Genomic DNA, 21,352 nt, shown 5'->3' with positions numbered 1-21,352 from the left:
AGCTGATAACATCAGTAATGGATGAACACAAGTAAAGGTAATAAATGTTTTTGATAGCCTCTGTGCTTTAACAATGTGTTTATTATTCGGTTGTGTATCACACTGAGAGCTGTTTCTAGTGTTCTAGAAATGTGCCTCATACAAAATCAAACACTCATGTTTGTCATCAGTCTTTATTGATCATTAGTGGCTCAGACAACAGTATAATAAGTGGCATAAAAATGCTAAATGTACCATACACACCAACAACCACAGGAAAAAAACAAGGAATCTGTTCAACAAAAAAGCCTGAAGAGATTGTCAGTATACATGAGTGGAGATCTATAACACACACATATATGTAGGAATTGAAATGATTCTGATTATTACAATGGCTCATCTGCTTGTGTTTGCATTTTACATTAGAGTGAAGAAGGTGTCTGATTTTTTAAATGTTATAATGGTGCATGATGCTTGCAAATAGCATTGAAATGTAATTGTGCATATGACAATGAAAGTACAAGTCGTGAACAAGTGAAGATAGTCATAGAGCACCATGACTAGGAATTGTGCTTCTACCGTGGTTTGGAAAAGTGCTCAACTCATTCCTGATTTTGTGAGTTTTTTGCATGTTTGTCGCCATTGAATGTTTCAGATCACCAAAAAAAATGTAAGTATCAGTCAATGACAACACATCTGAACATAAAATTCAGTTTTTAAATGAAACTTTTTATTATTAAGGGAGAAAAGAAATATCCACACATACACGTGTACATGTGTGAAAAGTGATTGGCCCCTAAAACTAACTGATTCAGCCACTCACTAGCAACAACTGCAATCAAGCATTTGTGATAACTTGCAATGAGTTTTTGGCCCACTAATCTTTACGGAATTGTTGTAATTCAGCCACCTTGGGCATGTAGCGCCTCTTTAAGGTCACGCCACAGCATCTCATTAGGTCAGGACTTTAACTAGGCTACTCCAAAGTCTTCATTTGTATTTTATTCTGCCAATCAAAGGTGGACTTATTGGTGTGTTTTGGATTATTGTCCTGCTGCAGAACCCAATTTTTTTCATCTTGAGGTCACAAACAGATGGCTGGACATTCTTGTTCAGGTTTTTTGGTAGACAGCATAATTCACGGATGCATTTTTCACAGCAAGTCTTCCCAGACCATCACACTACCACCACCACGTTTTATTGCTGGTCTGATGTTCTTTTTCTGAAATGTGGCATTACTTCTAATGGGATGTAATGGAAAAAAAATGTCCAAAAAGTTCAGCTTTTGTCTCGTCAAACCACAGAGTATTTTCCCAAAGTTCCTGGGAATCATCAAAGGTGTTTTCTAGAAAAATCTAAACAAGCCTTAATGTTCTTTTTGTTCATGCGTGTTTTTTGTCTTGGAATTCTGCAATGCAGAGTGTATTTCTTATGGTGGGGTCATGAACCCTGACCTTAACGGAGGCAAGTGAAGCCCGCAGTTCTGTGGATGTTGTTATAGGTCATTTTGGTTGTCCCACTGTCCCATGTTTTCACCATCAGTGGATAATAGCTCTCACTGTGATTTGCTGGAGTGCAAAGGCTTTAAAAATGGCTTTATAACCTTTTCCAGACTGATGGATCTCAATTAATCTCAGTTAAGTTATGTTTCATAAAGGGGAAAATCACTTTTCCACACAGGGCTATGTAAGTTTGGATGTTTTCTTCCTTTATTAATAAAAAGTTTCATTTAAAAACTGATTTTATGTTAAATTAGTTTGATGATCTGAAACATCAAACAAGAAACAAGAAATCAGGAAGTGGCAAACACTTTTCAAACCACTGTCTGTACAAAGTGTTTGTGGGCTCACCATCTTGAATGCAAGTGAAATATTAGTTTTATTGATTGTAAATCACATTGATATAATATGTGCATTTTCTTTTAGGATTGTGTACTCACAAGACAGATCCATAATGGTGTGCATCCTTGTTATACCAAAAGAAACATGCTCTCAGTCATAGATAGTGATGCATGCTGGTCAACCAAGGCTGGTGATGTTGGAGCGACCACCAGGGGGTGCTACAATACGATGACCGGACCTGCGAGGTATGTTGTCATCAATCTGAGCCCCTGTGAGAATGAAAGCAGAATGGCCACAAGCTGAAACAAATATTGATGGGAAATGGAGAAAGAAAAGAGTATTTAGATTGGAAAAGTTAGCTTCAAATCCCTGGCAGATGGCTCTTGTAGCAAGACCCAAGTTATTTGCATCTATTGTCGCTGTGTATGACTTATCACGGATTACATGGCCTGCCAGAGACTGGAGCAGTGCGGGTATTGTTTTTATTGTCATATACTGTGTTACCTTTAGTATAAGAGTGGCCCAACTAACCAGTGTACTAACCAAAGTATAAAATTGTGTAACCTGATAGGCTGAAGTTGGACTGGTGAAGGTTGCGTATCGGCGGTGGTTGGTTCGAGGTGGGAGATGTTTTGGCTGAAGTTGAAGGTGTGATATATTTCGGGGTTGGCATGACATCATACACAGGTCCATCATACATCCCACGTGTGACCTTTTTGTCTTTCACCTACTCAGAAACATAGATAAAACAAAAATATGTTGCATTATAATACACATTGTTTTGTCATTATGAAAATAATCAATTTATATTTTTAATAAATTTTTAGGCATCTTTGGTGGATCGTACCTGGTTCCTGAACTTTAAACGTTGGTAAGCAAAATCCGGGAAAGGCTTGCGAGGGATGAATCGACCTGTGCCCTGCTGAACTTGTAGCTGTCCTTCCTCATACACCACCCGACCTTGACTCAACACTAGTGCTGGAGCCCCACGACACTCAAGACCCTCAAAGATGTTGTAATCTGAAGCCTGGGGGTGGGGGGGGGGGGGGGTGAATAAAAGATAATTGAGTATGAATGTTAAAAAACAGTGCATGGGAAAATGAACTGTTTCCTTCATCAGGCACATCATATGTTGAAAAATGTCATCCAATACTTCTCTACAGGAGAGGAGAAATATGATCTCAGGGAAGAACTAAATTTGGAACACTTATATGCTAGGACTACGTTAAAAAGCCATAGCTTTTCAGTATGTGGAATCAAACTATGGAATGGATTGAGTAAGGACCTCAAACAATGCACAACGATGAGTCAATTCAAGAAACAATACAAGCAGTTGATGTTTGCTAAATACAAGGATGAAGAGTCTTGAACCAGTCATGATGTGCTATATATATCACTATATTGACACTTACTATGGTACACATTATGTCATTGGATGGTCATATCATGGTGCATTAAAAAAAAAAAAAACTTAAACTGTATTATGGAAAGCAGGAAGTGAACAAATGTAACAGTTACTGATTGTAAAAGTACCAGATGGAGGGGTATAGGACTTAATAAGCTTTGCTTCTTCCTACTCCTTTTGGACATGTGGAACTGTGAACTGATTATGGGATGCACTCCATTGTAATCTGATGCATGTTCAAATGAAACAAAACCATTACCATTACCATCATATCCACATCCACATTATTATTATTATTTATTATTATTATACGGGAGCCAGGCAACGACATTTCATTGGCAATTTCACTGCTGTGTTATTGTACAATGACAATAAAGGAAGCCTGTATGTCATATCCAGCATTTACTAGATGCAATCATGCCCTCTAGTGGCTGTGACTACTAAGTACATCTTCAAGCGACGGCACCATTGTTTTTGCATCTACACAGTAAACCCACTTTGATCTCACACAAGCATATTCCAGACTTGGACTACAACCAACAATAATTCTCATTCATACAACATAAATTATATATGAGGCCAGAAAATGAAACAAAGAAGGGGTAGGGTTTATTTCTGCAAGCAATGTATCAGAGAGAATAATGCATGCAGCAAAAATGCAGCATTTGAGAAGGGGGGAGGGGGGAGAGGCTTGGGGCGTATAGAAAGAGGGATGGTATAAAAGTGGGGGGAGGGGGAGTGAGAATGCAGTGCAGGAAGGGTAACGGGGTGTGAGGGGAGTGGGGGATTAGAACCTAAAGCCGACAGCAGTCTGGATTAGGGCCTCTCATCGACAAGCTGCAGACCAATTATATCAAACATTGTCTGAAACTTGAGACATTTTGCTTGAGCTAATATTTAGCTTACATATAAAGGAGATATAAATGCAGAAAATCTATCTTTGCAGCCTCAATGCAAAATGTTATGTGTTTTGTTTTCTTTTACTCTCCTCTGCTTCTACTTTTACTATCATTAATTCAACCTGGCTTTCGCCTCATCTTGTCCTTACCGACTGCTGGAGTTTGGAGGTGATGGTTTTGGTGCTGTCAGGGTCCCAGATGACAACATCCGCATCAGAGCCCACCGCTATCCGGCCTTTACGTGGATACAGATTGAAGATTTTTGCAGCGTTGGTAGATGTCACAGCCACAAACTGGTTCTCATCCATCTTTCCCATAGCCTGTAAGGCAAATCATCTTTAGATACAGTGGAGTTTCTAATGTGGAACACATTGGAGATCACGAAAATGAAAAAAAAAAAACACCTTACACGCCTGGGAAAGTAAACAACCAGATAATGGCTCTCACTGTGGGTTGCTAGAGTCCCAAAGTTTTGTAAATGGATTTATCAATGATGTGTTAAGGTAAAAAGAGTGTCAGAATCTTTGCAGAGGAACGCATTGTACATCTACACCTACATCTACATCTACATTTACATCTACATCTACATCTACATCTACATCTACATCTACATCTACACCTACATCTACATCTACATCTACATCTACATCTACATCTACATCTACATCTACATCTACATCTACATCTACATCTACATCTACATCTACATCTACATCTACATCTACATCTACATCTACATCTACATCTACATCTACATCTACATTCATGCCACGCATGCATTCAGTTTGTACTCACCACTGCTTTGTCCCAAACAAAACTCATCCTCTCCTCCACTCCATTGGTGCCCTCTGGGATTAAGGTGAAGTCCTCCTTACCGATTGCCTTCTGAGAGATGCTGTATGCGCAGTGAGCACTCCCCACCACCTGTAGATCGCCGCTGCAGTCAAAGCATGATGCATAATTATCAGAACTGTCCTGAAACTGCAGCAACACCATAACGGCATAACGGCTTCTAAAATACTACTAATGGGATCCTATAGTTTATGAAAGGATCTCACATTCAAAGTAGTTATGTTCTTATTGGCCACTGGGTGTTCTCATTCTGAGTAAAAGATGAACGATGAGTCGGCTATAAAATACAATATAACATGACAACATGTTATCATCATACACTTTCTTACTTTTATGTATAATACCCTAAAATGCAGAGCCGCACGGTGGCTGAGTAGTTAGCATCTAGGTCACACAGTAAGGAGATCAGGAAGACCTGGGTTCGATTCTCCGCTTGTGCATCACTGTGTGGAGTTTGCATGTTATTCCCATGTGTGTGGGTTTTCTCCGGGTACTCCGGTTTCTTCCCACATTCCAAAAACATTTTAGGTTAATTGACTTCAAATTGTCCATAGGTATGAATGTGAGTGTGAATGGATGTCAGCTGGGATAGGCTCCAGCATACCCGCAACCGTAGTGAGGATAAGCGGCGCAGAAAATGGATGGATGGACGCTAAAATGCATCCTGTCAGTTAAGAGAGGAGCGACTGAAAACTGAAAATGAAGGACCAGTGGAGGAGAGAGGCACTAGGGAGCCAAGGGCAACAGATGATGAAAGAGACAAATTCTTGTGCTATTTATGGAAACAGGAGCACTGAAAATGCATACAATAAGTCCTATGTGCATTCAGTCCAGACAGTGTGTTAACAATTACAGAATAAGATCATAATGTAGCACAGTTGCTTAACTTTTTAATCATATGCCCCTATTCTAAATCAGATTTGACATTGTGTATTATATCAACAGCCGCTGTGACAGGAATACCAAATATGAATGAATATGCATTCATGTCCTTTGGTGTCATGCATTTGTTTTAGATATCACATTATGCACACCTTCAAGCTATAAATAACTCTGAGTTAATCTAAAAGTTATATTTCATCAACCACATCACAGTCTGGTCTCAGGGTGTGTTCACACTTGTAATGTTTGGTTCAGTTAAAACAAAGTGATGCATTTGTTGTCTTATAGTGCAGCTCATTTGGTCAAGTTTGAGAGATACCGCTCAGCCCATTTGCAAGTGAACTCTTGTGTGATTTGGATTTCTGAACGCTACACAAATCAAAGACATGGTCCAGTGAAAAAAATGACGGTTAAAAACTGCGAAAATTGGAAGTGCTGCCTCTCTGCCCTTGTCCTTAAAACTATATTATAGAAACATGTTATAATCTGGTAAAGGTGGCAGAAATAAATATAATAATATGATGTCTAATATAATAATCCAGGTAAATCCAATGAATCCATTCTAGACACCCTAAAATTTCATAGTTGTACACGCAGAGAACAATTGAAACTGCGTCTAAATAATTATGACAAATGAAAGTGATAAATGAACATTTAACATCATTTTTACTGATTGAATACTTGAATGTGGACAAAAAGCTATGAGGCAATGCCTTTGCGTTTTGATATGAGTTATTTTTTTTAATTTAATAGTGTTTTCTCATCTGATTAATGTACTTGCAGCAGTGATAAATGAAAAAAACAAAGACTTGTGTTAGTTCCAAAGACTTGGTCAAACAATGATGAAGTCACAGACCAACAACAGTTTATGATAAAGCTACATTATGAACACAGTAGGAATCATGCAGTGTATTAAAAACATGACAAGACAAATGCCAACTGGGAAAAGTACACAAACCAACCAAAAAATTATAATTTACATTTCTGAAGTGAACTAAAAATACTGTTTATGGGGTGTGTGATAACCAAGGTTCCATTGTAGCTTTTTTTTTTCTTTCAGACCCAGGATACAGAACCACAAGTGTGAACACAACCTTAAAAACACAAGCACTTCATGATGGTCCATTCACGCTTATCTGAGGCTGCGTCACGGGTGCAGCAAGCCCAGACTTCCCTCTAACCGGCTACTTCATCCAGCTCCTCCCGGAGGATCCCGAGACCTCTCCAACATGTCTTTACAAGATGCCCAAGGCACCTCATCTGGCTCCTCTCAACGCAGAGGAGTAGTTCTACTCCATGTTTCTCTCTGATAACAATGCTTCTCACCCAGTGGAGCTCTGATTGAACATCCAGCCACCCTTTTTAGAAAACTAATTTCGGCCGCTCATATGAGGGGCCAAAGAGGTCAGCTACGGAGTCAGTTGGGTGGCAGCCAAAGTCATGGACCTAAGATGCCCTATCCTTGGCTGCAGAAGCTAGCTCTCATTACATGGGATGTCACATATGTGGGTAAACATGTTGAAAAGTCTTACCAGGACAGAAGTGTATGCAGGTGGTCTGAGGTTGTGGGGTCAGGACTAAGAGGTGGAGAAGTGACATAAGCGGCAGCCTTAGCCCAGTTCTTGCTCCAGTAATGGGAACCATCGGTGGCCAGGCTGGCTGTAATTGGCTCGCCAAAAACTACAGCTCCTGAGATTTTGATAAAAAGGAAAGCAGTCAACTTTCTGGAATACAAACAGGAATGTTGATTTCCTTTGGTGTTGTGGAGAGTAAACCTTTTCTGCGAGCCTGGGTGATGGTGTCAGCTGCACTCTTGCTCATCACCTTGGTGATGTAGACAGGACAGTTGACACGGTTACCAAGCATGATCGCACGGAATACAGCTTCAGCCTCCACCTGCAGGAAGGTAGGTTTTGTCAGAACTAGGATGGCTGGATGGATGGGTGCAGCGATGTAGCGTGGGTTGTCGGGCAAGGTGAGGATGAAATGGGTAGAGAGGTTGATGGGCCTGTAGGTGTTTGGTGGGATGAATGCATGGATGATCACCTCTTCAGGACGACTCAGAGGATGGCCTTCAGGTCCAGTAATGCCCATCGCAAGGATTTTGCTTTGTTCCTAAAGGAAACATTTAAAAAAATAAATAAATAAGATATTTGATGGAAGTGTTGAGTCTGACAATTATATTTGCTTTATTGGGAAATGCCATTTTTAATCCATTCATGCCATGCTGCACGCCAAAAAAATGAAATAAAAAATGAGAAAAAGCTGTATTATGGAAAGCAGGAAGTGAACAAATGTAACAGTTACTGATTGTAAAAGTACCAGATGGAGGGGTAGGATTTAATAAGCTTTGCTTCTTCCTACTCCTTTTGGACATGTGAAGCTGTGAACTGATTATGTGATGCATTCAATTGTAATCTGATGCCTGTTCCAATGAAATAAAACCATTACCATTACCATTACCATTACCATTACCATTACCATTACCATTACCATTACCATTACCATTACCATTACCATTACCATTACCATTACCATTACCATTACCATTACCATTACCATTACTCGGCCGAAACATAGTTTAAATTATGTAAGTTGAGGCTCCTACATTGGTTGCATCATACTGTTCCACCTTCAGTGTCAGAATGTATCTTATCTCAGAGTTTTAGTACAGAAAAGGAAAATAATCTCTATGTACCATATTGACTTGAATATAATATTTTTAAAAACTAAATCAAAAGACCGAATAAACCTGTACAACCCAACATTTTTCAAAGAGTACCGTCTTCAATTAATTACAATCATTTTAAAGGGACATTTAGTAGAAGTATAGACTGTGGTGTCAGCTAATACACATTGTGTGATATTACACAAAGCAGGCAAGTGGATGAGTTAAGTCACTCTTACCTGAGCAATAAGATCTCCATTTTCAGCGTGAACTAACACCACAGCACCAATCTCTTTCAAGAATGAGAATGCCTCGTATAGCTGGAAAAGTGACCAAAATAACATTTTGATGACATAAGAATGACACATTTTACTCAAAATTACTACATGCTGTTCTGAGGAGAGCTACCTGAGAATCTGTCATCTGGTATAAGTCCTTATAGGCCATGTACACCTGGAAGGAGTTGATACCTGAGAAAAATGGACATCATGCTCTTCAGTTCGAAGTGAGAAAAGCCGAAAAGTCGGTCTTTTGTAGGATATGAAGGTTTATGCTACCTTAGGATGCTTGTAATTGTTTGGAGGACATAAGCAGCTGATATTTACTTTAACCATTCATTCATTTTCTACCGCTTTTCCTCACGAGGGTCTCAGGGGGTGCTGGAGCCTATCCCAGCTGTCTTTGAGCGAGAGGCGGGGTACACCCTGGACTGGTCGCCAGCCAATCACAGGGCACATATAGACAAACAACCATTCACACTCATACACACATTCATACTTATGGACAATTTGGAGTCACAAATTAACCTAGCATGTTTTTGGAATGTGGGAGGAAACTGGAGTACCCGGAGAAAACCCACGCATGCACGGGGAGAACATGCAAACTCCACATAGAGATGGCCGAGGGTGGACCCTGGTCTCCTAGCTGTGAGGTCTGCACGCTAACCACTCGACCGCCGTGCCTACTTTAACCATATTAGAAGTAAAATGACCACAGTATAATAATGTCTCTATGCGTTTGCATTAAGAGGATAGGGCCAAATTGTTTCTCAAATTGTTTTCTCGCTCTTCTCGCTCTTGAAATAAAAAAAAATGGATGCACCTTTCTCTTGCACCAGCAGCTCCAACTCATCTTTGACTGTTTCATTCCACTGGGGGATGTCCACATGGAGGGAGTAGTCGCAGCATGCCTTCTTGTCCGCCGCTTCCTGCCAGACCTCAAACGCCTCCAGCAGGCTGTCCCCAGGCTGGGGGGTCACATGGTCAACTGCAAAGGGTCAGAGGTCAAAAGGATGCATAATCTTAATATCAGCACTTTCTTCTGTCAACTCACTGATCATAGTTGTGCCTCCAGCAAGCGCTGCCTTGGTGCCTTGGAGGAAGTCATCAACAGGATGAATGCCCAGATAGGACTTCATCAAGCAAGTGTTGACATCAATTCCCCCGGGTATCACCATCCGACCATTGGCCTCGATCACTTTTACGCCACCTGGAACAACCAGATTCTCCCCTACCTGCCTACACATTATAAAATGTTAATTGTAGGAAAATATAGAAGCAAAGACAGAGAAGTTATCTGTCATAACATGATATTACGTACGTACTTGATGAGCCCATCTTCAATGTACACGTCCACGTAAAGAGACTGATCATCATTAACCACCCGTCCTCCTTTAATAAGCAGTTGCTCGCTCTGCATGAAAGAGTGGCTATGTCATTCAACACACTCATATGATACATGACATAACAGCGAATACTCATGCATCCATTTTTTTGGTTGCATGGTATTACAGTACAGTAAACTACAGTAGTACACTGAACAACAGAATAGAATTTCTCATTCATTTCATCAAATTGCAAATATCTTGTACATCTTTGCAAATGATTAAATACAGATAACCTTTAGTAAGTATAGTTACCCTTGGGACAATTTCCAAGTGATTATATCTTGTTGATCTAATCTGTTTGATACATTCTAAGGGTTCTTCTCTCCAAAACATGGCAACATAATTTCATTCTATAAGTCATGTCATGCAAAATAGTCTGTTCAATTGCCAAAATAAGTCAGGAACATAATACTCTACCATGAATACCATATATGAATCTCTTGGAGTGGTTGTAGTGTTCCTGCCCCCTTACTGTCACTTCTTTAATTTTGACCCTTATTTGTTTTCTCGGGTACTCCAGTTTCCTCCCACATTCCAAAAACATGTATTGGTGATTTTAAATTGTCCATAAGTATGAAAGTGAGTGTGAATGGTTGTTTGTGTATATGTGCCCTGTGATTGGCTGGCTTGTACCCCGCCTCTCTCTATCCACATCCACATAGCAACAGAGGAAGAGGTTATGAAATGAATCATTTTATCTATAGGCTGTAGTTAAGGTATTTGCCACAAATAGTGCATCTGAGGTACTGCTATTATACAAAGGGAATGACAAAAGCATTGCATGTGTTAGAGATAGAAGTGATAGTTTGCTGTTCGAGGCCTGTTCAGACCTCTGATATCTGAAATGCTGTCATATTTAGACACAACTGTGCACGGCAATGGCTAAAAAGAGGGGCTAGTTTACGAAGCCTGCTGCTACAGTACAGTACAGTATTGCCTCCTCGCTAAGAATTTAATCGCCTCTTCAGCAGGGATTGCTCTATGGCTCCAGAAGCTCCCTCTCTTACCGTCACATGGGGGAGGTTATTCTCCCGGCAACTGGTCCCGGACATGGTCCTTTCCCCACGGGACATAGACCTGTTCACGGTGACTCCGGCTGCACCCCTTTGTTGTCGCCCCCCAAACATATACATACAATATAGTCTCGGCGTGAGCGCGCTCGGTGAAACACAAGCAGCTGACGGCTAGTGCGTGCGCACACAGGAGGGGAAGCGTGCACGTCGACACACAAAAAAAAATGTCGTGCACTTGAGCGCCATAACACAATGACAATAAATACACAAGGTACACACAATTGTCACATATTTAAACACAAGCGCGCGCACACACAAACACTCCACGATAACAATGGTAGCTTTGCTGGGTCGCTGTCCATTTCAGCACCACAATGGTTCAACGTCATTGTGCATTTTCGGCGACTTTAGAGACGAAAACAAGCCCAAGACAAAATTAATATACGTCTTAAAACCAATAAATGACATACATACAGAACAGTTACTTAATTTGGGGATTTGGATTCGGTGTTGCATTGATGAGGAATAGCTTCCTGGGCATTGCAGTGATGAAAACCATTCAATGCCACGCAGAAGGCATCACAGAAGCCCAAAAGCTAGTTTGTGCAGACCCCCATAATGCATTTTGAACCATATATATTATGTGGGAATTGGATTGTGTGTTACAATTTGAAGAAATCACCTTTCCGTGTGTGGTTTCACTCGCCGAAGAATACCCGGTCTCAACCCCTGGACGCTCTGATTCCCCTACTGAAGTGGTCAGAGACATGTCTGGAGGTCCACCGGTAGCCCTCCCGGTGGAGTCGCACACATCCAGTAGTCTCTCCCGGCTACCGCTCCTCGGGGTGCGGCTCCCTTTCCTCCCGACTGCATAGTTGTCGAAGTCGATGGTCTTGCTCTCAAACGCTCCCTCCACGGAGCTGAACATGCCGAAGCTTTTGCGCTGGTTCGGCCCGGTTGTGATGGGTCCCGCCAGGTAGACCGGTAGCTCATCCTCACGGTTCCATTGCCTCCTGCAGTCCGACATTGTAGCTTGATCCACACTGGGAGAAGTGGAGGCAGCAATAAGCAATGTAACCGGGTCACACACGGCACCTCCTCCTCTTGTGTTGTACGGAAGATGAACACAGAAATAAAAAATAAATGATGCAATGCTTTCTTATTAGTCTAGTGAGTAACTCAACTCTGCAGGAATATGCCTTTGTCTTTTTCCCTAAAGCCCAATGTGGGGTGATGTGCGTGTAGCCTCTTGAGAGGATTACAGCAGCACATGTCATGTTTTAAACCACATCTGGAAGGACAGATTTGTTCAATGCCTGCTGGGCCCTCATATTATTTTTATGTTACTTTTATTGATGTCACACCACTTTCTTGTGGTTAACAGGCTGTAACCAGCAGCTCAGGTATGAAATTGTCTTTATATTGCAGGATTTTATTTATTTGTGTGACCATTGACCTGCTTTCTGGTTGCATCAGTTCTGTTAATGTGGATAGGCCATGGATCTGTCTCTGTCAAGGATGGTTGGGTCAACTCAAGATATTATAAGTCAAAACATATGCAACCAAAAATGGCAAGAATAAATATACTTTACATTCATGCATGTGCACAAATGCGTTTTATTGATGCTGCATGGTGCAAAGTTTACTTTAAAGATCAGTACGCCGCATTAAAATATTAACTTCAGCCAAAGATAAACACAAGCTTTATCTAACAACATATACAGTAATCTAAAACAAAATTTGATTAAAACTTAGCTATTGTATCAGTATGTTTATTGTACAGTTGTGCTACGTTGCTGTAGCGTTTGTAGTAAATTTAGAGACATGAAGAAAACTAGCAAATCAGATTAACCGAAAATTTGATTGGCGTTTCAAGTGAGCCTACCAACGAAGAGTTTATTTTCAGAGGGCGGGTCGTAAAGTTGCTACTTTTAAGGACTTAACAAGTCTACACAAGTGAGAGATCTGACCGTCTAAACCTCTTACAGCTGTCTTCAACAAATCTGGAGGTATGTGGTGCTTTTATATACGTACAAAGATTGTATTGGTTTGATCGCGTGCTGTTATAATCGCTGTTTTAATCTCTAAACGTTTTAGACATTGCTTGGGTCGGCGCCGGTGTGTTGCTTACTTGCTATATACTCACTGGTCACTTTATTAGGTACACCTTCAATGGCAACTCGATGCAAGAGCTATATAAATAATAACTTTCAACCCAAATAAAGCACAGAAAGGAGTTAATTTAAAAGCATGTTTTTGTTCTGACAGTAAGTGGGTCATACTGAGAGGGTTTTCTAATATTTTGGTACATGTATTTGCCAAGTCAAAACTGGGCTTTATTATTCTTGGAAAGGTACAGTGGTTGCTAGACCACACATCGGATTGTGTACCTATGTTTAGCTCATTAATTATAATTCATGACTCTTCTGATGAATGTTATACACCATATGAGGTACAGTACGTCTACAGTTCTCCTGCTATCATTGCAGGACATACGAGAGAAGGACTTCCTTCATATGCCAGCTCCCCTCAACACCCAGGGGTCATGCTCTGTCTTGGATGGTCGCCGTCTACAATTCCTCCTCCTTTCTCCAATAACCACCCTTTATTTTTAATCCATCTACAGTCTTCTATCCCACAACCCACTGATCTCTACACTGATGGAGTCTACTCTCTCTGCAGATCCCAACCCTAAAACTGTGCCATCGACATCATCATCTCCAGACCTTGCTTCTAGCTCAGACTCTAACAACACCCCTGCATCCTCCACTGCTCTCCCTAGGAGAAGAACCTTTGCTTCCATCGCCCAGCGAGTGATCATACAAGAAAGACTTAGAAAAGCAGAAGAGGGAGATGATTCTGATGAAGAAGAAGGTAAAATGGAGGGTGGGATTATGCAGGTTACAGGCCATATCATTCTTAACAACAACCAATAGACATTCACTGCCACTGCTATAAGAGACAGCTACTGTACTGTCTTCTCCAGATGAAGAACCGGAGGAAGATGTATCTAAGGAGCAGATAGAGGAAAAAGCCAAAGCAGGTGATGCCAGAGCTCAAACTCGGGTGAGTGGAGGCACATGCTTGCAGACTGATTCTTGGCATTGTTTTTGTTCAAGCTGGTTGACGCTGTCTGGTTGTGAGGGGGTGTCTATTTTTATCCACTTGCAACATGATGCCTGACTCCCAGTGTGCTACACAAGATGCTGATATGCATTCAAAACAAGCCCACAAGTAAAGCTATATTTCTGTGTATGAACTGGCTCGCCATAGAAATTGGGTATCCTACTTGTCCACATGCCACTGTACCTTAGGTCATGACAGTATGGGTTGATGGGGAAATGGCCGAGATTCCTTGTGAATGGCACATTTGCAAAACAGTGCATCATCTATTTGCACATACCAAGCACTTAAATAACCACAGAGGTTGTGGACTTAACATCCACAGAATATATTCACAATTGTTCAGATTTCTAGGATTTAAAACAGAGTAAGGTCCACCACATGATTTCTTGCCAAAACATTCAGAGTGTGAAGATAGTTATAAATTGTCAGTTAATATTAGCAAACAGTGACCCGATACCCTTCTGTGGCCTCTTCTGCGTCCGCAGAGGCATACAGTGGGAGAAGACAGAAGGGCGTGTGACTGCAGGAAAAGGAAATCATTGCTTTTGGGGGACATCTATAGCAGCCCTCACTAAACCTTTCAGACCTTTCCGGTGCACTCGTAATTGTGAGGGTTAGACACTAATTTGTATTCACATACACCCTATAACACATACCCCAATTTGGCAACCTCTATATAAGATCTATATATGATTCATGGACCTCCTTGAGGGTTATTACTTTGACTTACTTTCCTTCAATGTAATGGGACCCACTTCCTGGAGCAAACTGTTCTTTCACCTGTTGTAGCTTGTATATGTACATACGTATATATATACATATATATATATATATAAATATATATATAGCTCACATTACCCGATTGACCCGGATATAAAATGGTATTTTTCTTTGAAAAATAGTCTGGAAAAAGACAGGCAGTGTTATATTTGTGGTCATGCATGCAGGTAGTGTCAAACAACTTTTCCACAAGTGAGAGCTTTAATTCTGGTCACTCACACACAACATGCTGAAAGTGTATCAGATGTTGGGCAAGTTGGTGAACAATATCAGAATAGCTATGGTGCTAATTTTAAGATAATGGTGACCAATAAAGCAACAAAACATTAACTGTGTTCGTCTTGTATTTGAGTATTAGTCATGTTATTTAGGTTAAAGCCACACACAGTGAATTAATCTCCTTTATGTCTCTTCTGTCCATCAGCTGGGTCAGCACTACTTGATTCTCGCTGAAGAGAAGGACACAGATTTAAATAATCATCTCGCTGTTCATTGGTTAATCAAAGCAGCAAAACAGGGAAGAAAGGGTGCAGCAAGAGCCTTGCAGCGCTGTTGGATCCACAAAATAGGTTACTGTGCCTTTACATATGTGGATTGGGTATTGGACAGTTGGGGATTTTACTCCTAAGCTGTTTGCTCTCTGGTTTCCACTCTCAGGAATCACTGCGGAGAACGAGGAAGATGTTCGTAAGTTGTCAGCAGAGACCAAGTTTGAGAGGGCGGTGCGGAAAGCAGCCATGATGATGTACTGGAAGCTGAATCCAGACAAGAAGACAAAAGTAGCCATGGCTGAGATGTTGGAAAATGTGGGACAGGTCAACGACCTGCAGGGTAGTATACACTCCCATGATATAGTGTTGTACACTATTTCAATAATAACATCTCTAGACCATTTAAGTCAGAGGGTCCAAACCTTTTCCACCGTATATACTATGCAATGCTTGCAAATCAGTTCTTTGGTTTACCCACTAGGGAGCTCTACAACTCGCACTCAGGGTCCAACCTCAAACGAGACTCAGAAAGTACTGCAAAACTTGGTCAGCGATGACGGTAAGTATGAAGTGACAAAGAGAAAGCAAGAACATAGGATGCAATTCGTTATTGTAAAGTCCATTTATCCTTTCAGCCAATCAATTGGTGGACCTGGATGAATTTGTTGAGATGACAAAAAACTTGGCTCAAGGTATCGTTCCTTCGTCATCCAAAAAACAAAGCAAGGGAACAGCCAAAGCACAAAACCCTACACTTGATCATTACAGTGAGGTACAGAAAATACAGTGCAACATGATTTAACTGCCAGTCAAGTGTTGTGTGTTGTGTGTTGACATTGAGTGTTTAGTTTTATTTGTGTGTTGAAGTGCAAGACTGAGCTGGTCCCCTCAGAAGAGAAGAAACCCCACATAGGGTCCTGGGGGTTTGGCCGAGGTGGTATGATGCTTGACACAAAGCAAACTGGAGCCATTAAGAAAGCAATGGACATGAAATCACGTCTAATGGTATCTCATTCATTTTCTCAACATTATGCGGAGGTTGGCATCCTTTCTTTATATCTGTCTCTGCTCTCCTGAGATGCTGCACTATCCACTGGATACCATGGTGGAGGTAAAGGAGCACCTGGTCGACTGGGCATCACGGGCCGGCGTCCAGTGGCTGAGCACCATCATCCCTACGCAACATGTCAATACGCTCATATTCTTCTTCATCATCAGCAACCTTACCATTGACTTGTTTTCTTTCGTCATCCCACTACTGGTCTTCTATCTCTCCTTCGTCTCGATGATTATTTGTACTCTACGCGTTTTTCAGAGTAGCAAGGTAAGTTATCTTTGTCTGGGAATTGTGATAAAATGACTCCAGATTTAGTGAGTGCCTATAACCGAGGAATTTAAGAGCTGAAATAGGTTAAGGTTTATTTTCTCAGAATTAGCTCTGAATCTAAGGGAACAAAAGGTAATATGAGAGAGTCTAAACACTACATACAGTTGTGCTGTCAGTTTAAAAACAGTATTTGCCAAAATTGGAATTGGTAGGTTAAGCTTTTTAAAGATGCTGTTCAGGTGGTTTAAAGGTGATCAGTGCACAAAGTGACATATGCAAATCTATAGGACACTAAACAAACCAAACCAAAGAAACTCACACAGTCTAGAATACTATTAGACATAATAGTTATCTCAGAAATATAATTTGTGTTGTTAATTTTATTTCGATTTTCAGACATGGCATAACTTTCGAGCTCTGACATCTCTCCTGACTCGTCTTGAACCTGGCCTGGATGTGGAGCAGGCAGAAACCAACTTTGGCTGGAATAACCTGGAGCCTTATCTGTATTTCATCTTCTCGGTCTTCTTCGTCATTTTCTCCTTTCCTGTAGCTGACAAGGGCTGGATCCCCTGTTCGGAACTATCCACGGTGGCCATCTTCTTTACAGCAGTCAGTTACCAGAGCCTTAGTCCCATGGCTGCCACATACGCACGCCGGGCAATGGTCATAGAGGTGAGAGAAACAACATGCAATTAAATGTGAAATCCCTGTCACTAATTGAAAACAGATTGTATAAAAAATGTCTATATTCTTTACATTTACAAGAATGAAATTTGTCATATGGCTTTTGCACAAGGACACGCCTTTAGTGTGCATGCACACATACACACAGTCTCAGAGAAGCTCATGTCACATTTTCCTCTCTCTGTGCTTTATATGGGGTGTGGCTTGCCTGCTTGAGAAAGAAGAGGGCAGGATAGAGTAAGTTTAAATGCTAGCTCCAGTTTAAATGCACTGTTAGGTTTTTCCTTCATGATTTCCTTCAGCAGTAACCATGTCAGTGCCTCTTGAGGAGTGGAGTGGAGCAAACAAGTGAGAGACATGATTGATTTTTCCCACTTTTTGTGCTCATAAATGGGCTCTAGGTACACATAATATTGTTAGAGTATCATTAAAAAGTTAATTTTGCCTAATAGAAGACCTTCAATGAATGGAAAAAATGACAAAAAAGCATTATTTTTCACTACAGGTTGCGTCATCTCTTTGTGGCCTGACACAATTCCTGCCAGAGAACATGACCAGGCTTGGCTTCCTGGGACACACTTTTGCAACACTGCCTCTCGGGAAGTCAGTAGTTCTACAGCTTAGTATTCCCTGTCTGCTGTATGTTTACCTTTTTTACCTATTCTTCAGGTGAGACTTATAGTGCCTTCAAATTGTATGCTTCTTTCTTAATACTGAGGAAATGTATGGAATGACATGTTTACTATTAACTGTTTTCTCCTTGCGTTTAGCATGGCCAGAAAGCGAGGCTTCCGGGGGACATATTGCATCCTGGTACCATACTTGGTGTGCTTCATGTGGTGTGAGTTCTCAGTGGTGCTTCTTCGGAATTCCACTGCTGTTGGTATTATACGCACCTGTGTGGCCTACTTCCTCTTCCTGTTTGCACTGCCTGTCCTGGCATTCGGCCTTGCCATCATGCTCCTCATCCAGCTCTTCAAGTGGTTCCTGGAGCTGGAGCTCACCAAGATGATTGTCACCTTAGTTGTATGTGCCATCCCAGTCACGCTGCGGCTCTGGACACGCTTCAGCACATCTATTCTAGATGTTTTCCGCTCTCTTACGCACCGTGGCCCAGTCAAACTCATCTTACTTTGCATCTCCATGGTGATCCTATTCTTCTCCATCTATGTGTATCACGCTGAAGGTCAGAAAGTCTACAACTCCACCCTGACGTGGAATCAATATAGTCAAGCTTGTGGACCACCTGCCTGGGAATCCAAAGGTATGGCCAAGACACAGATCTTCTGCAGTCACCTGCAAGGACACAGGGTCACCTGGACTGGACGTTTTAAGCACGTCCGTGTGGCTGAGACAGAGAATGGGGCGCAGTCGGTCATCAACATGTTACCAGTGTTTCTTGGAGACTGGCTGCGATGCCTCTATGGTGAGACGTACCCTAAATGTGAGCCAAAGAACATGACACACGTCACAAACCTAACAGCTTCCAGCTCCACGTCACATTCAGTTTCGCTACCCGTGCTGCTACGAATGCAAGAAGAGGAGGAGTTATGTCAGATCAAGGCACTGGCCAAACACACCTGCCATGTCAAACGCTTCGACAGTTACAGATTCCAAGTTACCTTAGGGATGACCAGGGATGAAAGCGCTGAGGCGGACGACCCAGGAAGGGATATTGTGCTTATGGCCAGCCATGAGTTCCGTCAGGTCCTCTTCAACCTGAAACCGGGAAATATGGTGGAGTTCTGTACCAAGCTGGAGGGTCGTTTAGGAGCAAGGGCACCGGCTTTCGAGTTGAAGGCTGTCAATTGTCTGGACTGTGTTTCTCCACTGTTGACTGGGGGCAGGCAGGTGAAGATAGAGAAAGACTGGAGACGTACCACCATGCGAGCCCTGCAGTTTGCATTTGACTTTTTTTTCTCTCCCTTTATGTCAGCAAAGATCACGGGCTAAGAATGGAGCCAAGAGGGACACTGGAAGCAAAGACTGAACCAAAATCGCTGTTACCAAAATGACACAGTCATTGTTTACTATTTAATTGTGCCTTCCTTGTGTATATACTTACACTACAATTTGTTTACATATGTCTTAAAAGTGGTAGGACAGCTATGGCCTATCCAATCATTTTCGATACCACCTGATCGGACACAGGTGAGCTGGAGTTACGTCTGGGTTACATCAGCCACAATACTACTTCACAATGTTCAACCAATTCTCTTTGGGCACATTTCTAATTCCACATTTTTTTTACATTTTTAAAGATACCTGAAGATGATAAAAGTAATCTTGGTACAGTAATATTAAAAAATTAATGGCATTGGTTTGGTTGATTTCAAACATGCTTAACAAGGTCACGGTAAAGGTCATCACATTTAAACATGCACAGTTTAATGTCTGAAAATGCTCAGGAAGAAGCAGTGCATGTTTATTTCTACCCCTCCCAGTAAATATTACAGGGACATTGCAGTTTGGAGTTTCAAGGAAGATTTATTTTGTTTGATGTCAAGGATGCTATCAATTTCAAAGGGCACTTAACCCCTACTGGATGAGGAATCTCCACTCAAATGTGAAATCCAAACAAATTTTAACCGATATTCTTAAAAAATTCAGGAATTATTGCTTTACGCTTAAAAACAATGATGATTGTGTTCAGTGAATACAGAATGCAGATTAATTTAAGTTTGACTTTGAACAGCTTTACTGCAGATGCAATAACAATGAATGTTTTTATTGATAATCACATTTTTCCTTCATATTTCTGCATGTGTGTATGTGTGTGTTTACATATTTTCAGTATTTACCTTTGAATTTAAGTTCATGATCACTTTGCTTATGGATGGCTGTTAGTACTATTTATTGTTTGAATGTAATATGTCACAAAAATGGTTGACATATCGTGTCAGTTTGGAGTTTAATTGTTACATTAAGTCAAACCAGTTTTATTGATATGGCGCCAATACACAACAGAAGTTATCTCAAGGCACTTTACACATAGAGCTTGTCTAGAAGCATGCTCTTCATATAATAAAGAGAACCAGAGACACATGATGTGTTAGCCAAGGAAGGAAGATCTTATTGTTTTCACTTCTATAAGTTAATTATGGAAGATTTGTCAATGTGGCTCATCCATTGGGTAAATACTAGGAGAAACTTGATGGCACTGATTCCTACATTTCAAGAGAAAGCATACAGAAAGCAAACAAATACTGAATAGTGACCATTCCATATTAATTAAAAATGTGTATATTTTGCAATAGTACAATCACTATTTACACTAGCATATTTTCAAAGTCATCTCATCCCAGATATCAAAGTATGCCCAAAAAGAAGCGCCACTGAGGTGTATGCAAACATGCACATGTTTACTGTGACAGTTATGAGTTGTGAGGAATTTATCATAGTGTGCAATGAAGATTAAAGTGCCTGACTTTTAAAAAGCCATGTTTTTTTCTCTTTGTTATGAATGCACAAGTTATTGTTCCATGTATGTTGAATAAGAAATCCTAGATGTTATATGCTTCTAAACCCTGAACTCTCCACATGCACCGAATCATGAATCATATTTGGGGGACTTGTGTAATGTCTGTTTCATCCAAAAATATTACTGTGGACTTTCATTCATACTTGCCTCCCGTCTTTTACTCCCACCTTCATTTGCTCTTTTGACCATATGTCATTCCCGATATAGTAGATATAGTCAATAGTATTAGATATATTATATATATTGCCTCAAGAA

At 40.9% G+C, this 21,352-nt stretch overlaps 2 protein-coding genes across 6 annotated transcripts; one reads left to right on the top strand and one right to left on the bottom strand.

Annotated features, from left to right (window-relative positions):
* Positions 1 to 597: 597 nt before the first annotated feature.
* Positions 598 to 12,399, bottom strand: crmp1 (collapsin response mediator protein 1). Of its 5 annotated transcripts, none has more exons than XM_058071518.2 (14): positions 11,888 to 12,399; positions 10,126 to 10,218; positions 9,859 to 10,039; positions 9,628 to 9,792; positions 8,935 to 8,996; positions 8,766 to 8,846; positions 7,905 to 7,973; positions 7,634 to 7,754; positions 7,391 to 7,547; positions 4,920 to 5,061; positions 4,274 to 4,444; positions 2,668 to 2,847; positions 2,385 to 2,547; positions 598 to 2,089 (listed from the first exon to the last, which is right to left on the bottom strand). In XM_058071518.2, the coding sequence occupies exons 1-14, from the start codon at positions 12,230 to 12,232 to the stop codon at positions 1,998 to 2,000; spliced, it is 2,022 nt and encodes a 673-aa protein (XP_057927501.2). In that variant the 5' UTR covers positions 12,233 to 12,399; the 3' UTR covers positions 598 to 1,997. The 5 variants fall into 5 exon arrangements, with proteins under 5 accessions (XP_057927501.2, XP_057927491.2, XP_057927520.2 ...); XM_058071508.2 differs by having other exon boundaries at positions 9,859 to 10,043; positions 10,130 to 10,218; positions 11,888 to 12,398; XM_058071537.2 differs by lacking the exon at positions 11,888 to 12,399 and adding an exon at positions 11,200 to 11,382.
* On the top strand, positions 12,400 to 21,182 carry wfs1a (Wolfram syndrome 1a (wolframin)). The gene is made up of 13 exons (XM_058071484.2): positions 12,400 to 12,608; positions 13,112 to 13,214; positions 13,695 to 14,079; positions 14,192 to 14,271; positions 15,536 to 15,680; positions 15,769 to 15,942; positions 16,084 to 16,161; positions 16,238 to 16,374; positions 16,470 to 16,607; positions 16,681 to 16,926; positions 17,326 to 17,604; positions 18,122 to 18,285; positions 18,387 to 21,182. The coding sequence occupies exons 3-13, from the start codon at positions 13,866 to 13,868 to the stop codon at positions 19,567 to 19,569; spliced, it is 2,838 nt and encodes a 945-aa protein (XP_057927467.2). The 5' UTR covers positions 12,400 to 12,608; positions 13,112 to 13,214; positions 13,695 to 13,865; the 3' UTR covers positions 19,570 to 21,182.
* Positions 21,183 to 21,352: the final 170 nt, after the last annotated feature.

This window comes from Doryrhamphus excisus, linkage group LG9 (genome assembly GCF_037039965.1).
Source record: "Doryrhamphus excisus strain RoL-2023G ecotype Guam linkage group LG9, RoL_Dexc_Guam_v1.1, whole genome shotgun sequence".
Classification (NCBI taxonomy): Eukaryota; Metazoa; Chordata; class Actinopteri; order Syngnathiformes; family Syngnathidae; genus Doryrhamphus; species Doryrhamphus excisus.
This window is presented reverse-complemented; position numbering and strand designations above follow the sequence as displayed.

What these genes read in the sequence shown, in the direction of transcription:
- wfs1a (XM_058071484.2), top strand. Translation starts at nt 13,866, where the DNA reads ATGGAGTCTACTCTCTCTGCAGATCCCAACCCTAAAACTGTGCCATCG. An exon ending in ACAGGTCAACGACCTGCAGG is followed by an intron (nt 15,943 to 16,083) that starts GTAGTATACACT and finishes TTTACCCACTAG; the next exon opens with GGAGCTCTACAACTCGCACT. An exon ending in GCGTTTTTCAGAGTAGCAAG is followed by an intron (nt 16,927 to 17,325) that starts GTAAGTTATCTT and finishes TTCGATTTTCAG; the next exon opens with ACATGGCATAACTTTCGAGC.
- crmp1 (XM_058071518.2), bottom strand. Translation starts at nt 12,232, where the DNA reads ATGTCGGACTGCAGGAGGCAATGGAACCGTGAGGATGAGCTACCGGTC. An exon ending in GTGAAACCACACACGGAAAG is followed by an intron (nt 10,219 to 11,887) that starts GTGATTTCTTCA and finishes TCTTTCATGCAG; the next exon opens with AGCGAGCAACTGCTTATTAA. An exon ending in GTTTAAAGTTCAGGAACCAG is followed by an intron (nt 2,548 to 2,667) that starts GTACGATCCACC and finishes GTTTCTGAGTAG; the next exon opens with GTGAAAGACAAAAAGGTCAC.